Source organism: Cariama cristata, unplaced genomic scaffold, assembly GCF_000690535.1.
Source record: "Cariama cristata isolate BGI_N322 unplaced genomic scaffold, ASM69053v1 scaffold21848, whole genome shotgun sequence".
Classification (NCBI taxonomy): Eukaryota; Metazoa; Chordata; class Aves; order Cariamiformes; family Cariamidae; genus Cariama; species Cariama cristata.
The window spans coordinates 25,326-45,055 of NW_009631003.1; the positions used below are offsets into that span (position 1 = coordinate 25,326).

The following is a 19,730-nucleotide window of genomic DNA, read 5'->3' on the forward strand; positions in this document are numbered from 1 at the left end:
ATCATTTTCAGTTTTTTGGAACACAGATGTTCAGTAAGCTTTAGAGGCATGTATGTGCTCCAGACAATTCAGCTTTCCTAAGGTGTCTTTTGACACAATTACCCTTTATATATGAGATTGTTTCATTTCATGCACTCGCTGCACTTAGTCAACTCACTGCATATTCTGGTAGTGTCATTCATTTCCACCTCTGTCATCTCCGCTACTGCAAGTACTTGTGAGGAACAATTTACCTTTCTGTGAACCAGAATTCTCCAGGAGAGGTAGCACTGAAATCTAATTTATTTTTTTTTTTTAAATCTTTCTGACTTGATCTGTCCTCTCAATGTAAAGAGGATAAGGAATAATTCTTCCAACCACAGGGGGATTTCATTACCATAAATTGAGAGTATGATCATGTTTTCCTAAGAATTGGAAACAGTTTCCTGAGTGTTGCCAGGGTGCTGCAGACATAAGTGAGATGGGAGGAAGAAAAAAAGGCAGCATGCTGAGGCTTGCTCTTGGTCATTTGCCATGGATTCCCCACCCTCTCTCTTCCAGCAAAGAACCACAACTGGCTGCTCAGTGCCAAGGGCCACATTAACATCTACCACAGGGGAGATGCCATCAAGGGACGCTGGAATTCTCTCCTCTGCAACAGGCCTTGCAGTGAACATGTGGTCTAGATAAGAGTTCATTCCTGAAGATTTACAAGGATGCAGTCACACCCTTCGGTACATAATTTTAAGTAAATCTGACAAGACAGTAATTTTCCTTTTGATGGTACTGCATTTAACTAAGAAGCAAGCTCATGCTCACATAATGTATTGTAACTGTTTTGCCTTGAAGGGTGCTCTGAAAATGCAGAGCATTTTACTCATAATAATATCTTTATTATAACACCTCTTTAAGACGGTAAGATCTCAAATAACCTCAGTGCATGTCTGGAAGCACAGCAGAGCACTTCACATGACTGTACCCCTTCCCAGCATTTCCTACAGTACACGGCACAACTTTAATCACGTGCGCATCTTCTCCAGGTCAATCCCCGACTACTTTGGAAAATGTCCTAACCAAGTATCAGAGGTCAGGCTTTAATTCTACCAACAAGATTTTCTAATTAAACCATTGTAAACAAGAGCAGTGACTCTCCAGTTTACATCCACTACGATGTTTACACAAATTCTGCAACAGGACTGAGGACAGGAAAAATAAAGCAAGCAAGGACTGGCTTGGGACTCTGCAGAAATCTAGTGCACAAAAGTGTGAACTCATGCAGGGAATACCCCCAAAAGATTCCCTGGCCTCCTGATCAAGTGTTTCTGTCTTCATTTTATTTCCTCTGTCCCTTGTCAAGATTGCTTTCTGCAGTTGAGAGCCAGCTGGGAGAAGCAAGATACGCCTGGGATTCAGAGGCTTCGTTGCTCACAAGAGTCTGGCTGACCTGAAGAGCAATCTGTTTCCAAGTTAGTCAAAGATTTACTGCCTGAAAATGTCTGCACACTGATATTCCCGAACTGCAGGGCTTCCAGCAATGGAAAATTAATCAACTATTCTAAAAACCGAGGCACAAAATGATTAAAGAAATTCACTAAACCTAGAAAACTGAAACTAGTCCTCAGAACCTTTCTGCAGGAGAAAAGACTTCCTAAGACAATGTAATGCCTGGCAGCAGGCAACCTGCAGGCTTCTCTGCTAGAGAAAACATTTGCTTGGTCTAAAATCAATGGCCAAGGACAAAGTGTTCCTGTCAGAAACAGGGACATTTGATTATTACTGCAACTGCCGAGCAGAAAAGGGATTAACATTCTACAAGGCAAACAAATCCTGGTCCTTCATTTGATTTAGGCTTTGACAAACTATGCAATCTTTCGGGGATCCCAGGTCCTTGCAGAAGAAAGCTCTGAAGAGGGCATGGAGGTCTCATGCTCACAGCACAGGGAGCAGGGCATACAGGAATGAGGAAATACCACTGTCGAGTCACTAGAAGCAAGGGAGGCAGAGGCTGTTACGTCCTCTGGACTGGAGCTGCCTCTGCAGGACAAACCCAGTCCTGGACGGAGCAGGTGAGGGGGAAAGAAGGATCCTCTTTTGTAAAGAGAGTCATTGCTTCCAGATGCGTTAGTCAGCAAAGAGCTTTTCTGGGGAAGAAGAGAAGACTTCCTGCATAGCTAGCAATGATTCAGAAACTCTCCCAGGCATTTTGACAAACCCAGCCATTACCCTCTTCATCTTGGACAGCTCCTATTTCAGCAAATTGGTAACACTCGTCAGCATCTGCTTCTCTCCCACCCACTATTTCTGATGTCTTCAAAGACCTTTATTTAATATATTCAGGGTGTTTTCATTACATTCTGGGTTTATCCTAAAGCTGAATCCATTCAGATGCAGCTGAAAATGTGTTTCCCCACAAGAATTTGCCTGCTATGGCAGAAATGTAGTAAAAAAAAAAAAAAGACAGCAAGCACGTTTAAACCACCTCTCCCTCTTGCAGTTGGAATATATTCCTCTAGGATGCCTTTGAACCCTCAGTTCGTTTGAATTCAGGCCCAATAAGGCGCCACTGGCCTCAGCAAGAACTCATGCTGAAACAATTTGGTAACACTATCCTCTTGCTAGGGAATAGTGTTTGTTGCACGGGAATGTCATAATGTCCTCTCTCCGTTTGTTTGCATTAAAATAAGTTATAACTCTCAAAGTCATCTCTGGAAAATTACTAACAGGCAGAATATGAGAGGTAGCAACACAGCAATAAAAAGCCAGTTCTGCGTTGTTACAAGAATGCAGGTCATTAAAGACAGACACACATACAAGTTATAGGAAAGAGAGGGAGTTTTCTCTCCTCTCCACCCTACCCATCCATGAATGACAAGCCATCCAAAATGTGTCCCCTTTAAAAGCAACTCTGTCCTGAAAGGAGTAGTTATGCAGCTCTGAGAGTCTAAGCATTTAAGTGAGACAAAGCTGTGGAGACTAGGAGTATCTTTTCATAGACCCAGAGAAGTGACTGGAAAAAAACAGGCAAGCCTTCAAGCACTCAAACTCTCCTTTGGGTCTCTTCCCTACAAGCCAGAGCTCTGTTCTGAAAGTATCTCAGACACAGCATATAAAGTACAATAGACGTCATTTGGAAATGAACATTTCTACATTTCCCCCCAGACAGAACCCTCAGTGTTATCAGAAATAGTGCACTATTTCTCTCCACAACAGTTGAGTGGGAAATGAATATAGTATCTTAGCTCTGATATCTGGTTTATGTTGAATTCCGATGGCTGAAAGATCTTACAGCTTCTAAATACAAGCCACTTTTAGAAAAGATATTTCATTCAAACTTCTTCCCTTCCCCCAGCCCCCAATTCGCACCCATTAGAGAGGATGTCTGGCTTCTCTTTCCACTGCAAGGTGTGTGCGTGAGGATGGCAAAGTTTCTATCTACTTAGTGATAGTCACTATTTTTCAAAGCTGTCTCCTTAAGGCACTCATTAAAACAGTGGCTTGTAAAGTGGTGGAGCAAAGGAGTACAAGTTACACTACTATAAAAAAAAAAAAACACAAACTTTTTTTAAGTTGAAGTGTGGTCTTCCATGGTATGAATTAACCAGGGTAAGTAGAAATGACCAAGTTCAATAAAAGTTCTGGAAATTCCTTTTTTGGTTTTTTTTTGTTTTGTTTTGTTTTGAAGTGTAAAAACAGTAGCAATTGTACACTCTACATCCAGCAGTTGTGCTTAGATAAAGTATTTGGCATCAAACTCCCTCCTGCAATATTACAAGCCTGGTAAGGACTCACAATAAGCCAGTGCTTACCCAGAGTCTCAGGCTGGTCAGGACGGTCCTTTCTGTAAAGCCAGCAGTTCCGCCTTTGGCCCCAAGCAAAGCGAAGTTTAACCACCTGCTCTGTTTGCTGAAGGCTCTCAAGGTGTACGCTAGCAGATGTGGGTTAAATCGCAGTAATGTGACTATTTTAAAAGCTCACACATACAGGTCTTCTGTGAGCATCTACGAGCTACAAACCTGCTGCACACTGCAGCCATTCAAATGTTTACGTCAGAATTGAGACCATCATGGAAATCCATGCTCCAAAATGAGAATTCTTCATTGCTTTAGCTGCAAATATTATTATCACTAATCATTTCTGACAGCGATATATGTTTTTAAGCCAACAAGCATTTTACCTCAAATATATTCAAGTTATCTCAAATTTATTGCATGTAATGAAAATAATCTGAAGTTTTGATTTTAAAAAACGGACTAATACTTCACTAGAAACAATTTTAATAAGCTGCTGACTTATGCATAAAACTGTGGAACATCTACTAAAGGGAAGAATAAAAATGGAAAAGTGAAAATAAGGGTTAATAACTAGGCATCTTTATGTAGAGAAGTAGTAAAGTTTAAATATTACATACAAAACATATGCATACTTGGCAAGTCTGTTTGTAGACATATTTAAGTTTGTTTTAAATACAATCACTCAATCTTTTTAGCACTTTGCAGAAATAAACTCCACACTATTGAAAACTTTAATTGCAGCTCGTTCTAAATTTGAAGAGCCATTTCACCCCCGCTAGCAGACCAGGGAAAGTATTCTATGAATGTTTACTTTTGCTTTCAACTGCTTCATGCTATACTTCGGTATCTCCAAGATCATTCCTTTCTTCATCACATTTAGCTTGTCTTTATCTCTTCCTTCTCTCTCACTTGGATGCTAAAACCCAATATATAGAAAAGCTCTCAAAACTCCATAGGAGCAGACAAGTATCTGCATTTTACAGGTGGGTGGTTTTGTCCAAACTGGCAATTCAGGCAAAGGATTTTAAAAACAATATGGAAGTTCCAATTCCAATGCAACATTTAAATTCAGCTATAGTGTTATATGGCTTATAACTCTCATTAGAACGGAAATATTCTTTTTATAAAGGAACTGGTGTATATAAGGCAGGGTAACTCTGCTTAATAGGAAGTCAAAACAGAAGGGGTCAAAAAAAAAAGCTGAAAACTTACATTACAGGATGCAAAAACTGAAATATGAACACCCCCCTCAGGTCCTGCACCAGACTGGCTGCCAAACCTTCGGGTAAGAAACTCCACCCTCTTCTGCAGGACTAGTTTGGAAATTCCTGACAATTACAGGGACTAGTAACTCAGATTAAGCTGGCAGGAATAAAAGAAATAATTGACAAATTGTTCGTATATCTTGGTCACTGAACGTCACTAACTCAGGCTGACGTTTACAGTCCCTTCTTAATGGTGCCCTGAGCACTGAACAGCTTGCTTGGCTGTCTTTCGGAAAGTTACCACACAGCCTGGAGATTTGAGAAGTTCCCACAATTTAATACTAATGAGGCAACAAATGTTTTATAATCCTAAGTATTTAATTAAAAAGTGATTTGGGACACCTGCAAAAGTGACTCTTTTCCCCTTCTGTTTCCCCTTATTCCCCTTACCTCTAGGAAAAAGCAGAGTTAATTCCCGCTCCCTCACTGAGACGCTTCCATATTTATCTACAACAGGAAGGGTGGTACTTCCTGTGCACCCTGGGATTCAAGGAAAGGTTGGATGCAAATGACCACAAGCCCTCATGCAGGGCATTTTACTCCATATCAACATATGTGTATTTTTTAAGCTATCATGCAATCTAGCCCAGAGTTACTTACATATTTTACTATTCTACCTAGGCAGAAATACTTTGCGACAGCACTGAACCCAATTCTTCTAGTAAAACGAGAGAGGTCTTTTGAAAAGAAAACATACAATTATTATTACCCCTAAAGGCTTCAACGTTACTGCGAGGGAGCCAGTATTAGCGCCTACACAGAGGTTCAACCTAGCCAAGCACTGTGTGTGCTGGTCCCAGCTGATCACAGCACCTCTATACGTGTTGACTCCAAGCATGTGACTAGTTCCAGGGAAGCCATAATGATGTCCTGTGTAGTTAAAGTTAGTCAAACATTAGACTTTTAGTGTAATGAGGTGCTGAAATCTGAATGAAAGCAGAAGCGCTCCAATACATTGCAGGATCAAATGACAGAATAGTTTTAGAGCCAAAGAGAATCATGTCACGTTTAAATTACCCTATAACCTAATTCTCCTTGACCTCCTGAGCAACAAAGGTGCAAATCAGCTCAGCCAGCAGATGCTGCAATTTTAGTGAAATCAATGGATTCGTCAACTGTGCACAAGGCAAATGTGGCCAGTGATAATTAAGCATTCCCTTGACTCTCTTCTTCTTTTTTTATTATTATAATTTGTATTGGACAGAGCCTGGCTCCCCAGTGATGGACCACAGCCTGGCAATGCTAAGTGCTGTACAAATGAAAGCTCCCTGCCCTAAAAGCTCACAGCCTGAGTCTGGAACTGGAGACAACAAGCGGAAACACACACGTAGGGCAGGCCAAGTAGACAGTCTCTGGGTCAGCCGGAAAGGCTGTGAGGAACTGGGCCCTGATGTTCTGAGCATCGCGGCAAGCGATGCTTCAAAGCAGCTCTGCTGGCATTTGCAGTGAAGGTGAGGAGAGTCTGGGAAAAAGCACAGAAGTGCTTGTTTAGGATGGGGAGGAAGAGCTGGTTGGAAATTGAGAAGGACAAAGGTAGAAGACATCCTCTCAGCAACAAGGGGTGAAGAGAAACAGAGCTGGGTAAACCATGAGGGGCCTGGAAAGCAAAGAGGAACTGCCTGAATTTGATGTGGTGGAGAAAGGAAAGCAAGGTGGAGCACCAGGGAGAAAGGCTAATAAGGTATGATGGCAGGTAACGCTGCAACAACATCCTGAAGAAGCAGAGCAGATCCAGGAGGAGAGAGATTGAGGGTGGGCTTCCACGAAGCCGAAGCGATTAAAAGAAGGGTACTGCAAGGGGCAAAAATTAAGGACACCAGGGGAAGAAATGCAGGAAGGAGGCTGCTGAGGCAAATACAGAGCTTAGAGAAGAGCAGGCTAAAATTAAGGCAGCAGTTACATCTGTACCTGGGAGAGGACGAAGGTAAGCAAGACTAGCCAGGAGGATGTTCACTTTGTATTTGATCATCCCTCCTCTCCTGCCATAATGGGATCCTGAACAGAGAGAGAAGTAGAAGCAGACAAGAGGAGTATTTGAGGAATGTCTCTGAAGACAGCAAGATGCAGATGGATATAGGCACAGTGCTCAACTGAGGGTGATGGTGAGCACTAGTAGGCAGGAAGATGGCAGAATTGAAGGAGAACAAATTTGCAGTGGAGGAAGTGTGTTTGGTCATGAGATTTCCTCCAGAGGCTCTCTATGGAGGAAGAGTAGGAGTAAAGGAAGCAGTGGCTGGGAGAGGGAAATGGAGCCTTTGAGAGGAAAGGAGTGGGCGGGAGGAAAGAGGACGGACATTATGACGCAGAAGGGCAGCGAGGTGAGAGCCATGTGCGAGTGGCAGGGACAAAGCTACAAAAGAAACTGCTGCGAATGCTGCCCAGTTAAGCAGCTCAAATGCATTATCCCCTCTTGGGAGGAAAGGGAGAGAAAACTACCAAGGTTGTGCCCAGCTTATTACAAATGCAGGGCACACACGGTGATCTGCACTATGCACCACGATAACCTGGTGTAAGTGGAACACCTGGCAAGGGGACAAGCTGCATTCATTTGATATTGGTTAAAAGTCCATCCAGATCTGAATTTCTGCCAAGTTCAGGAGTTTGCCAGGGCTGGGATTTCAGTTCCAGTTGAAATAAAAAGAAAACGCAACATGGCTGCTTAGACAAAAGCACTTCCAAGGAAATACAGATTTGTGGCTTATCTGTGCACAGTTCAGTAGCTTAGCTAACCAAAACAAAGCTAAGCCGATACAAACAGCTTTGAAGCAAGCAGATTTCCTTATAATTTGCCCAAGACAAACTCAGTCGCACGGTCACTTTTACTGGAACCCAAGCTACCCTAATTTCTCTCTCTCATCATCCTTACCTCCTCCTCCAGCTTCACCACCTTGGCCTGAGCATTGTTCAAGGCCTGGTCTCGGATTTCGATGTGTCTTCGCTGGTCCTCGTTGGTGGAGCGTGCAGCAGCCAGTTCTATTTCCAGTTTCTCTTTTTCCCGCTGTGTTTCCTTGTCTATCAAAACAAAGTGAGAGTTTTCAATGGTCAGCACTCATCTCTACCCAGCTTTCAGGAGTCTTTCTACTCCAGAGGTGAAGGAAAGATTGTACTGGAACTTCTCACAAGAGACAGAATGCAAATGTAGTGCTAAGGGAAAAAAAAAAAAAAAACAAAACACCAGTACATGGCTTTCAAGGAAGAGAAGGACTTGTAACCCTGAAAAACAAGCACAGTACCTTCAAGTAACAATGTGCCACTATGCTAGCGAGAAGGAACAGAAGGTGCATCACTCAGAACAGTTAGGTAATTTGCTCTGATTATGCAGATGGTTAGTGAGACTTGGCACCTCTTTACCTCTGAGCTTTCACCGGTGGAAAACAAAATGGGTAAATTTAATATCCGAGGCTGGGGAGAGGAGATGGCCGACTTCTGTGCCTGAAAAACTTGTGCTCCTTTTTTTCACACTGTCCCCACAAACAGGAAGGCTGTTCTGTCTGAGGCAGCTGTCCTCCTCAAAGTAACACCCAGTTGTCCCACTTTGCTGGAAGTACCATCAGAGGAGTCAGAAAACAAGTGAGCAAAAGGAACTCCTCAGTCTTCCTCTACTGCCCTTAAAACCCCCCTGGGCCAGAAGTGAGGCACACGTATCTGTTCTGTCACTGCTCAAAGCAGCCCTGCAGTTCAAGAAAGCCTTTTGTCCAGCACTGAGAGTTCACGTCTGATGCTTTAAAGCCACCCCAAGCACAGCAGCCAGTCCTTTTCTGCAGCTCTCCAGAAAGAGCTGGACCTACTGGGAGCAGGTATGCTGCATGTTTCAGCACCATGGCAACTGCCTTCATAAAAATAAATAACTAGGATAAAATAATTTGGGACTGGAGAAATTATCACACAGGGGTATAAAGCAAAGCCACAACACACAGCTGATGTCTTCTGTATATGTTGTCATTCCCTGCTCAAGTCAAGCAGCTACAATGATAACATTAACACACTTGCTGGATATATAACCACAGAATACTCCCTGGAGTGAACTACACCCAGTGCTGATGACACCAGAGAAACTGCATTCCAGAAACCAATATCCCACGACAAAGGAATGAGGACAAGGAGTGGAAGGCTTGAAAAACAGGAACTAGATCCTGGATGTTAGGACAGACTGCATATGGAGTACACAGGCCCGTTTGTGCAAGCATGTGCATAACTATATTTACAGGACCACAATTATTCCCTTTCTTCTGCCAGCAGAGAGCCAGGAGCAAAGCTTTAGCAACACGGAGTAGCTAAAGATTCCCTTCTGCTACAGTATCAACACAGCCCACACACAGGTTGCAAAACAAACCTGTCCACCAACAGCACCCAGAACTCTGCAGAGCAAACCCTGACTGCAACTCAGAGCTAGCCCGTGACATAACACACAGGGACAAAGGCTAATGTCACCACCTGCCTATTCTTTTCCCCCATCTCTCCCATCCCAGTATTTCTCCTCCACCCAGGAAATGAGTTGCTGACAGTGTCAGCATGCTAAAATGTATTGCAGAAAACAGGCAGAGATGAACAGGGTGGCATTATGCCAGCAGGTATCAATCAATGCCAGCAGTCTGTTTGCACTCACAGATTAAGTGCGTGCTTGCAGCAAGGCTTTTGGAGGTTTTGTTCCAGACTTTTCCCCAAATGTGTACTGCTTCACTTCACAAGTGTCTACAGCACCCCTAGAAATACTGGGACTGATGAAATGTAGCACTATGGTTTCCATGTTCATCCAAAGGGAGAAATTGAATGTGAGGCCTTGCAGCTTTGACCTTCCCACCTCTCTGGGTGAACCTATGAACCTCAAAGTCCACCCAACCAGTGTAAATGTAAGACTAAACTCACAGTCTTTCCACTACCACCAGGAGTTTTGAGCTCATACCCTGCCAGCCATCTGTTTGCAACGTAAGCCACAAGGAATAAGCTAAAGACAACACAAGAGAGGGATATCAGCATTTGTCAGAGTAGAAGCAGTGTGTGTTACACCACAGAAAATCTCTATTTTGCAATTTTATTGCATTACCTTTTTATATAACAATTGGAGAAAAGTGAGCATTGTCAGAAGGGTGGAGTACACTACGGGATGAGAGAAAAGTTGGCTCGCTGCCGTCAGCCTCAAGACATTTCAGTACAAAGGAAAAGCAGCATTTCACATCCGTCATTTTGGTTTGCCTGTGATAAATCCACTGTTGTGGACAGAATTCATGACCCTTACCCAGCCCAGCACATTGCAGGCCGTGTTCATCCCCTGTATTTTTGCTGAACTGGATAGGGCAGTGGTAAATTAGAGAATAAAGAGATAGAAGACCCAGCAGGTTTCAGTCCCACTGGCCTTAACTCATGCCAGGACTCTCCTCAGCCTAGAAATGTTTAATTTCAAAGCTTTCAGGGGACAAAACAGGTGGACAAAAATATCCTGTATATTATGGGGTAAACACTAATTTTACAGTTTAACTGCAAAAGACATTTGCTCCAAAAGCTCTAATAAATGCCACCAGATGGACTTAACACACTGACAGAAAAGGAATTCTTTAATCCCTCCTTCTTTCTCCCCTGCCGGTTTTGGTATGTCACTGCCTTGATTTCTGTCCCGGTAGAAAACGGACAGATCTGAACTATGCTACCCTGCTGCATCGTTATCCTTCCCAGGATGACTGGAGCATTTCTACTGACCCATCATGATTGCGTAACTCACTTTGTGCAAAGAGTTGAGAGATGGTTTTCCGATTGTCTTCAGACCCTTCAAATTCCTTCTCCGCAAGCTGCTTGTTGGCTGTCTCCATACGTTCTGCAAAATTTTTCAACAAAAGGAACACTAAATTATTAAAAACTTTCAAGCACTAAGTCACGTCTGCTCAGGACATTTCTAATGCAAAGCTAGGGGAACAGATCTCCTAATTCTACATAGTCAAAAGTAAAAAGCCTATCAGAAGCTGGCACTCACTTTTGAAATGTTTCTAATTAAGCCCTTGAGGGAAATATTCTCAATGAAACAAAACAGGTTAAATAAAGTTCCAAAGAAATTACTTTAAACCATTAGAACACATAAGAAGTTTATTTTTTCAATTTTTACAAACGTTAAGACACCTTATTTTTTCCACTCATATAAATCTCACCATGCAACTAAAAGATTCCCTTATAATTCTCCACTAAATCTTACTAGTTAGAAGATCAAATCACTGTTGTCCAGTTACTCAACTTTAGGGAAAAGAGTAAAACCCTAAGGACAGCTTAACACTTCCGCTGCTGCAGGCCGTTAGAAATTTATACCAGCCTGTGAAAATAAGAATGAAATGTTTATGTTGTGGTTTATTATGAATAAGATTATTTAATGCAGGCCTTTGTGTACTGTCCTTCTTGATAGCACTGGGCACTGTACGGCCTTACTTCTTGGATGCAAAACAATTTCTGGGAACACAGTCTAAGAGACCAGGGGCAGCAAGAGCAGACGACATGTAGGACAACCAGAAGGCTTTCATAAAAAAAATAAACTTACAGATTAAAAGACTGATTGTGCACCTTTAAACATCTCAAATTGCAGATGTTTTTCACCTTTCAAACTAATGCTTAAACTTTTACCCATGTTAAGGTCAAATACCATTCAACATCACTCTCCACTGCCAGCTGTCATACTGCCTCAGCCTCTTAGCAAGAACCAGACACTAATAACATCTCACTCTGGAAAAGGAAGGGAGATCCAAAAAACCAGATGCCTACATTGATAAGGAATGACAAGAGCTTCAGGAAGAACAGACAGTCTGCAGTTTGTATGTTAGTGCAAAAGGGTCACTGGACAGGAAATAAAGTGAACATGCCTGGTGTGGGATTAGGCAGTCAGCAAAACGTCTTTCCATTTGTTTAAACTGAACAAATTGTACAAATCGTGTCTAGGATATAAGACAAGAGAGAATTCCAGGCTTGCATCTGGTTTATGGTATTTGGCTTATCACATGTTTCTTCTCAATGAGAAACAGGCTGGAAATGAGAAACTACAGCACTCTCCTAAACCTGTCTTTTCCATACTCCCAGCAAGCGCTTAAAATCTCAGACTACCGAATATACCTGAGTATCCTGACATATTCTACTTGTGTCAACAGACACAGTGAATTCTGCAGCAAAACACTGCCCTGCCAAGTAACTGCAGCAATAAAAAAAAACCCAAAACATTGAAGAACAGAAGTTTTACTTCATTCACCTCTTAGATCCCTGTTGAAATCATGAAGCCTACGAATTTCTCCTTCCAGTTTGTTTCTCATGGCCTTTTCCAGGGCATCCCGCTTAGAGGATGATTTCTCCAGGTTTTTGTATGCCTCTGAAACTTGCTGAATTTCTGTTTCCAGCTGTAGTGGAAGTGAAAACAAGCACTTACTATTTTATCACTAACAATTCTCTTCATTCAGTCTCAGAAAGGAGATTACATTCTCTCTCGTTTTCTTTATTGAAAGAAACCTACACCTATACATTTAGTAAAACGACAGCCTCAGGTTTGTGACAAATCCTTCTGTATAAAGAATACCAACAGTTGAAACAAAGATCTGGATTCTCCTTCCAGATCCTAGCTCTGTTTCCCCAGTATGACCAGAGCATAGATATAGCAAATTGAAGAAGTGCACATATAATCTTTTTTTTTTTTCCTAAGATTGGGGCAGTTTGGCACTACTGTTAGTTTGGGCAAAAAGCATTTATATAAAAAATAGCTAATGCGATATCAAGTTGAATAAGCAAAATAAAACAAGAAAGGCAGACAAAACTATGCCAAAAAATGCTAGCAACAGATCCTGCATTACTGATGAACTCTGCAGATCTGTAATTGTTATGGTCCAAAATTCACAATAAAACCTCCTGATGTCCTACTTTTACACTTCTACAACTTAGTTGTGCTTCTAAATACCCAACTTACTAAATGGGGTGAGGGAAACATTTGTAGTAAAATATGTTTTACACTTCCTTCTAGCCTTCAGTGTAAAGCTTCTCTGATCACCCAGGGCAGAAGGAGACTCGCTTCTAACTCTCTTTACTAGGCATGGTTTGCATTGCCACGGAAGTACGGATCCACACAACAGCAAACCCCATCAGCACTGTCTACAGCAAGTGATTAACACAGGAGTGGAGGGAAGTACATTTTTATCCTTCTTTCATTATCAGGAAGCTGTCAAACATTTCTCTAAAGCATTTCCTGGCCAGGAACCTTCCAAAAAAAATACAACAAAATGAACATATGTCCCTGGAAAGAAGTAACATAGGGAAAAATGAACGTGGAAAGTCACACTGGTCACCTGAACTCAAACAAGTGTTTTAAGCAGCCACACATTTTTCTGGCCCTGGAGACTGCAAAGAGCACAGCAAGGCCCATGAAGTCCTAAACTGCAAGTAGCCATCAGCTTTTTCACAGCTGCAAGGCAAAAGCAAAGCTGACCTGCTGCACGGCTTTAAACTGCTGGTCATCAAGAAGTTATTTCTATGAGGCTGCAATGAAAATACCTCTACACATGCACATTAATGATGGGTCTCACTGGGATATTTTTTTTAAGAAGTTTTAGCATCACTTACTCTACTTCTTTCATAAAGCTAAAGGTGGCAAATAGCTCGATCCAAAACAAGATATTAAGTTTTCATGGCAGTTGTGTGGTATTGAGAGAGTGACAAAAGAAGTGTTAGTTTCTGTCCTGCAGTCCAAATGTCTTCAACGTAGCCATAGCAGCAGTACTTGCCCTGCACACTGTCCTGCCAACCAGTTTTGCAGCAATGTACCCTGTTGCCTCCTGGAGTAACTATAGTCTCATGTCATTCCAAACAGTCCCTTCCTGCAGTCTCTAAAGTCTTTTAGGACTGATGGTAAAATGAAGCCTGATGCTATCCTGGACATAAGAATACTAGCTTTAATTTAACCAAGCAAGCCAAGCAGCCAGCCTCTTCAAGACAGCTGATAAGGATGCTCTTTTGAGCATGGTCAATAAACTATTAGAATAAAAATGAAGGCTTTGATTCTATCTTCTGACAAAGTTAAGCTGCTGCCCAAAGGGACAGGATTCAGACTAATCAATCTGCATATAAAAGACTCTAAAGTAGATAATCAGTCCCTTAAGCAAGGAATCTAACAGTTGCAGATTAGGTGATTCAATTATGGATGATACCAGACACAGGACAGTGCCTGATAGCCAAAAACACCCACCTTCTGCAGCCGGGCTACTTTCTCGTAACACCCATCCAGCTCCTGTCGTAGAGATCGGTTCTCTTCTGATAGGATTTCCACCATCTGCTGGGCCCTGGAAACTATGGCAAAAGGATCTACTTGCATCTGCTGATATGGGGAAGGTATCTGCTGAGCCCGGGACATTACTGAATAGGAATCGCCTTGCTGCTGCTGCGGGCCTAGGAAGGGCTGGCATAGTCGGTACAAATCTCCTTGATGGACTTGGTTTGACAAGAACGGCTGCTGGGTCCGTGGCAGAATGCCAGGATCTCCCTGGCTTGGAGTCAGAGGTTGCTGATGCTGGGAAGGGGACAGCCTGGATGGTGGCGGAGACTGAAGCAAAGTCAAAGATCCCAGGGATGTCAAGGAAGAAGTTGGGCTGTGGTGGTGAGGTGGTCTCTGTTGTAACTGCAGCTGCACATCTGGGTTCTGCCTGGAAAACAGAGAGCAGAAGGTCCATCAAAGTCACGCAGAAGACGGTGCATAAACCCCGTGACGAGGCATGGGATGCCCTGCGTAGCTCCTATGCACAGGTCTTCCCACACAAAAGACTCATATGTGAGGTTCTTCTCATTTTTATGTTTGTTTTAAAAAAATGTTTCAAAATCAAATTATTACCAGCAAATATATTCTAAGTGCACAAAGGTCTTTCCTCGAGTCTATTTTGTACAGAAACACTAAGAGAAACTCCATCACAACTACTGACCAAAATTATTTTTATAACTTTTCTCCACACTTTGTAGATAAAACAGCTAAAGGGGGGACTGTTAGGAATGGGCTCTTTTGTTCTCTCCTGAAATATGCCATCTCTCACGGAGAAAACAATGAATTTTCTTCTGCAACTCAGGATACAGAGTTAAAGGGACTGGCTAAGCTCTAAGCTAGTATGCCAGGACCACTGATTTGAGCTTTCTGAAATACCAACTAACAAGCTGCACCCTGGTCAAATGAGACAGTTAAAGGGCTGAACACCAACTTAAGAATCAGAAGCAGCCCTTCTGATCCAGAACCACCCTCAGTCCTATGCAGTAGGTACGTTTACTGCTCCTAACAATAACCTCTATAGGATAACAAAGGCAGATCTAGCAACCTATAACATGCTTGAGTCTGTCACGAAACTAACTCCGAGCTACACCAGCTCACATTTCCCAGGCACTGGAGATCCCCAGCTCAACTTCTGCTGCATTAGCCAAGTAAGAAAACTCTCTTGGAAGATCCTGTGGATTTATCGTGCTTGGACGACCTCAGGAGGCAGGTTTTGCTTCCTCCTCCAAACACATTCAACAACTTCTCTGGATGTTCTTTATTCTAACAGTTGAAGTCACTCCCTCTCCATGCTGCAGCCAGTCTCTTCTTAAGCACAGACCTCAGCCTGGTGCAGAGCCAGTCTGGCAGTTCAATATGTTCTGAAACACTCTTGCTCTTCTGATAAAATTTCCCACCATGCAGCTGGAAAAGCACATACTGTTGTTCCACCTGGCCATAGCTGCTATAGACTAGCCCCATGGTTGTCTGCGTTCACAGGAAGGACCCTATGCGCTCACTCTGCTGATGTACATGACAGCCCGCAGCACGGCTCCCCACCACACCAGGAGCGTTAGTGGTATCTCAGCTGACAACAGCAAGCATGAAACTGAACTGGGAACTAAAGGGTTACACAACGGGCTTCTCAGCCAATGTGCAAACACTCAGCATCATCCTTCCTGTTCTCTGCAGAAAGAACGCATCAACTCTTCATACCCGTCCAAAGAGGAAACGTCTGTATTACTCACATCTGGCTGGCAGCGCACGTAGGAGTTCGTACATTCTCAGCCCAGCGCAGGGTTTGCTAGGTTCGCTGTTTCACTATCATGCATCTTATGTCTCATTTTCCCTGCTTTTCATCCATCAGAGAATATGCATAGAAACCTCCAAGCTCATGCTCAAATTCCTTAATGGGGAAACAAGTCTAGCCTTTGTCACTTAGGAAAAAAACAAATAATTATTGCTCTAGTTACTGTTTCTCTTTTTCTCACACTCAGGTGACTGTGGTCCCTGCCAGCAACATCATTTCAGGAGCTGTATTTCCCCAGAAACGATCATATGCAGCATAAGGATCCTGGAGGTCATGCAGAAGAGAGATGTGCAATTAATTTCCTCAGGAATGTTCAGTTTAGTAGCAGCAATTTGGTTCTTCCCCTCCTGGGAGGTCAGCTCTACTTATCGTTGCATTCATTTCATTACCTTTATTTGCTAGTTCTCATGATGAAGAATGAGGCAAAACGGTCACATGCCATGCTCAAGGTCATCTGGTTTGTCTCAGGTGGTTTCCAGCTCCTTTCTAGCTCACCCAGTTATGTGCAGAGTTAAAACTTTGCATCTTGAGAAACCACTCGTCTCCTTGACCTAACGTCATGCACCCCTGTTTTGATGTTACAATCCATTAGGGAATAACCTTGCTGTGACATTTAATCTATGATGACCTACAGAGGTTAGATCAAAAGAGATACGTTGCTAGCCTGCCTCATGGATGCAAAAAACCACCTTTCCAATTTTGAACCTACAAAATACTCTCTTCCCGTCTGAAAACAACCTGAAGTAGTTGCTCAGAGAGACTGACTCCGCTGAGCTCAGTGTGTTAATACTGTAAACCTAATGAGGACTATTTAGATGCCAGTGTTAACAATTTGAGCTATTTGTCTAAAAGCATCTCGTTATTCTGTCATCAGAGACGCATGGGCAGAACCTTGCCATTTCTGCAGGACGTGAGCACTAATGAAAGGAATACAAAGATGGCCAAAGAAAAACAACAGCAGCAGCTAAATTCTGAAGGGACAGTCTTTGTACTGACATGCCTCATAATGGCTTTTTTTTTTTAACTTCTTGTAAAGAACAACTCTAGGAAATCATGGCTGAGTATTTCTAAACAAGATACATTTCCAAGATTTCCAGCATCTTGGCACTCACATCCAAAGCCTCTCGTAATCTTGAAATTATACCAATCTTGTGAGTTCAAGCTAAAACATGAGAGCTGGGAGCCTCTAGTTCTGTTGAGTTACCAACAGTATTAGAGCTTCCAAAATGTCACAAATGCATTCATATTCCCAGTAAAATGCAGTAACACAACTGGGGTAATACATCCTATCTTTAAAAAAAAAATTAAAAATCCTAGTAACCTCACAGTGACAACGAGACCTCTTAAGACCTTGTATGAAAACTTTTACATACATTTTCAAAAAACTTTTTAGCATACCCACTACTTTCAATTTTGTCTTATAAAATACTTACATATATTTTTTGTGGGTTCAAAATACCTGGCTCCGAGATCCCTCAGATCAACGTGAGAATTGCGGAATTTATTTCTCTGGTAAACCAATTTTAGACTGAGAGATTCAGAAAGGTAAATGAACACAACTGGACTTTTCAAGATTTTTAAGCCAGACTGTAAAATTTTAAGGTACAAATCACAACTGGGGTCACCTAACAGAATTGCTGATAGAATGGTAGTAGAAATTTCCCTCCATGAGAGAACCAGTCCTCAGGTAACCCTGCAGTAGTAATCAAAATTATATCCGAACTAACCACTTCATGCAAAAATGCAGACTCTCAAAATACATGGAAAACAAAATTACGCAATCTCTTTCTATTTGCCTCAGTGTCATAAAGACCCAAAAACCCCAAATGCAGGAAAAAAAAAGAGTAATAATTCCCACAAACGTTTCAGTTTGAAAGCATAACTTTAAGGGCCACTTCATTTTGAAGACTGTATCACACAAGACTCTCAGCTTCCCTTACAGCCCCTGGCGCGCATCGGAGAAACACACCACGCGGGCCAAGTACAAACCTGGATTTATGGTTCTGCAACTAAAAGGGTCACATTAGTTTTTAAGTCATGAAGACAGAGATAGGGAGTAAGGGCAGCTCTGCAAGCAAACCTAGCCATCAGGAGTCCTGAGGCTGCCAGGATTGCAAACATCAAGTCACGCAGAAGATCTGCGGGTAGAGCAACAAAGTGGGGAGGGCAGAGGAATGAAGAGATCAGGAAAGGTCTCTGGCTCGTTAAAATTTTTTCTGCCTTCCCAGCTTCTCTTGCCTGTTTCATGTTCAAGAAGCTACAGTTCCCCTCTCTTCCACAGCCCTCCTGTACAAACCGGGAAATGCTGACTGCAGGAGGGAGCGGACCCCACTTGATTAGACAGCTGAAATCAAACCCATGCATTTTTGTTCTGCTTCCTAGTCATACCTGATTATCCCCCACTTTGATGCTGCTCAGGGGAACGCAGCGCATAGAAGTGATTTACTAATTATGGGACAAATTCTGCAGACCTCCTTCTTAAAAAGTTTCTGTTAAGTCAATAGGATTAATCACCGCAGCAGGAGCTCAGTCATTTGGGCTCCAAACAGAGGACGGCGCTTGAATTGGAGAGACAGGAAGCTTCCTCTGCACCTAAAACTGGCAACACGAGCCCCTTCTGCCCCGTCTCGTGCTGTTCTGCCACGGGAGACTCTGCCACCCCAGAGGACACCGAGCCCAAGGCGCCTGTCTTCTCTTAGACCTGAAGGCTTGTTTTCATCCACTGATGCTAAAGTGCAGTTGAGGTATTAGGGAGAGAATAGGATTTTGGAGCTTCACATGCAGCCAGTCCGCTTCTGAATTTTCTTTTAAAATTTCCAAATAACAGCACAGATGCCTCCGGCATGCCCAGTATTTACATTAAACCAACATCATTACGAACATATATGTGTTCCCAAACTTACACCGCCCAAGAGCAGGTGAGGCAAAATGTTTGCGGACTGGTTTAAACTTACCACACAGCCCATTCCTTTCCCAGACTGGGGAGGGCGAAGCATGAGAATGCTGTGAATTCCCCAATGTTTATCTTGCTCAACGAGTTTTATTTAACCGCATCGTTAGGTCACCCTCAAATTCCCCCGAACAATGAGGGGAAAAACCCGCAGAAAAGGGTGTGGCCTCACGAGCAGAAAGAAGGGGCTTTGTTTCCTTGACGCACAGTTCAAAAAATGCACACATTTACCAATCCAAATTAATCCCGATAAACACAGAGTTGCAGCGCAGGAAAACTGGAGTCTCTGAAAATACTTTATCACTCCAGCGGGGCTGCAAAGACACTCGATAGCACTGCCTGGTGCGAGGCAAACGCACTCCTGAAAGTTGTACGCCTTTAAAATCCTCACACCACTACCCAGCTGCACCTTTAGTAACACAGAAGGTTTCTTGTCTAAATGACAGTTTCTCTTCAAGTGTGTGGGAGAGGGAGGGGAATAGAGGACGCGCTCCCTTCCTTTGCTACGCTGCTCTGTAATTTATGGATTAGTCTTGCAAATGTTCTACTGCTTCAGCATTTGCTTGCAAAGGAAACCTCTCCTCTGTGCAGCTATTTAGGTTAAAAAGTAACCTCATTAGATTCCCAATGCTTTGAAGACAAATTTCAGTTGCTTCCCCTACTGGAAACCTTGCCAGCTGAACCTTTCTCCTCCCCC

At 42.8% G+C, this 19,730-nt stretch overlaps 1 protein-coding gene across 1 annotated transcript in view; it reads right to left on the minus strand.

Moving 5' to 3' along the window:
- Positions 1 to 19,730, minus strand: part of AMOT (angiomotin) — a 34,619-nt gene that overhangs the window by 10,907 nt on the left and 3,982 nt on the right. Inside the window, exons 3-6 of the mRNA XM_009705790.1 lie at positions 14,229 to 14,682; positions 12,252 to 12,396; positions 10,752 to 10,844; positions 7,902 to 8,047 (exon numbers count right to left, since the gene is read on the minus strand). Of these exons, the coding sequence (XP_009704092.1) occupies positions 7,902 to 8,047; positions 10,752 to 10,844; positions 12,252 to 12,396; positions 14,229 to 14,682 (838 nt within the window). The remainder of the gene's footprint in view (positions 1 to 7,901; positions 8,048 to 10,751; positions 10,845 to 12,251; positions 12,397 to 14,228; positions 14,683 to 19,730) is intronic.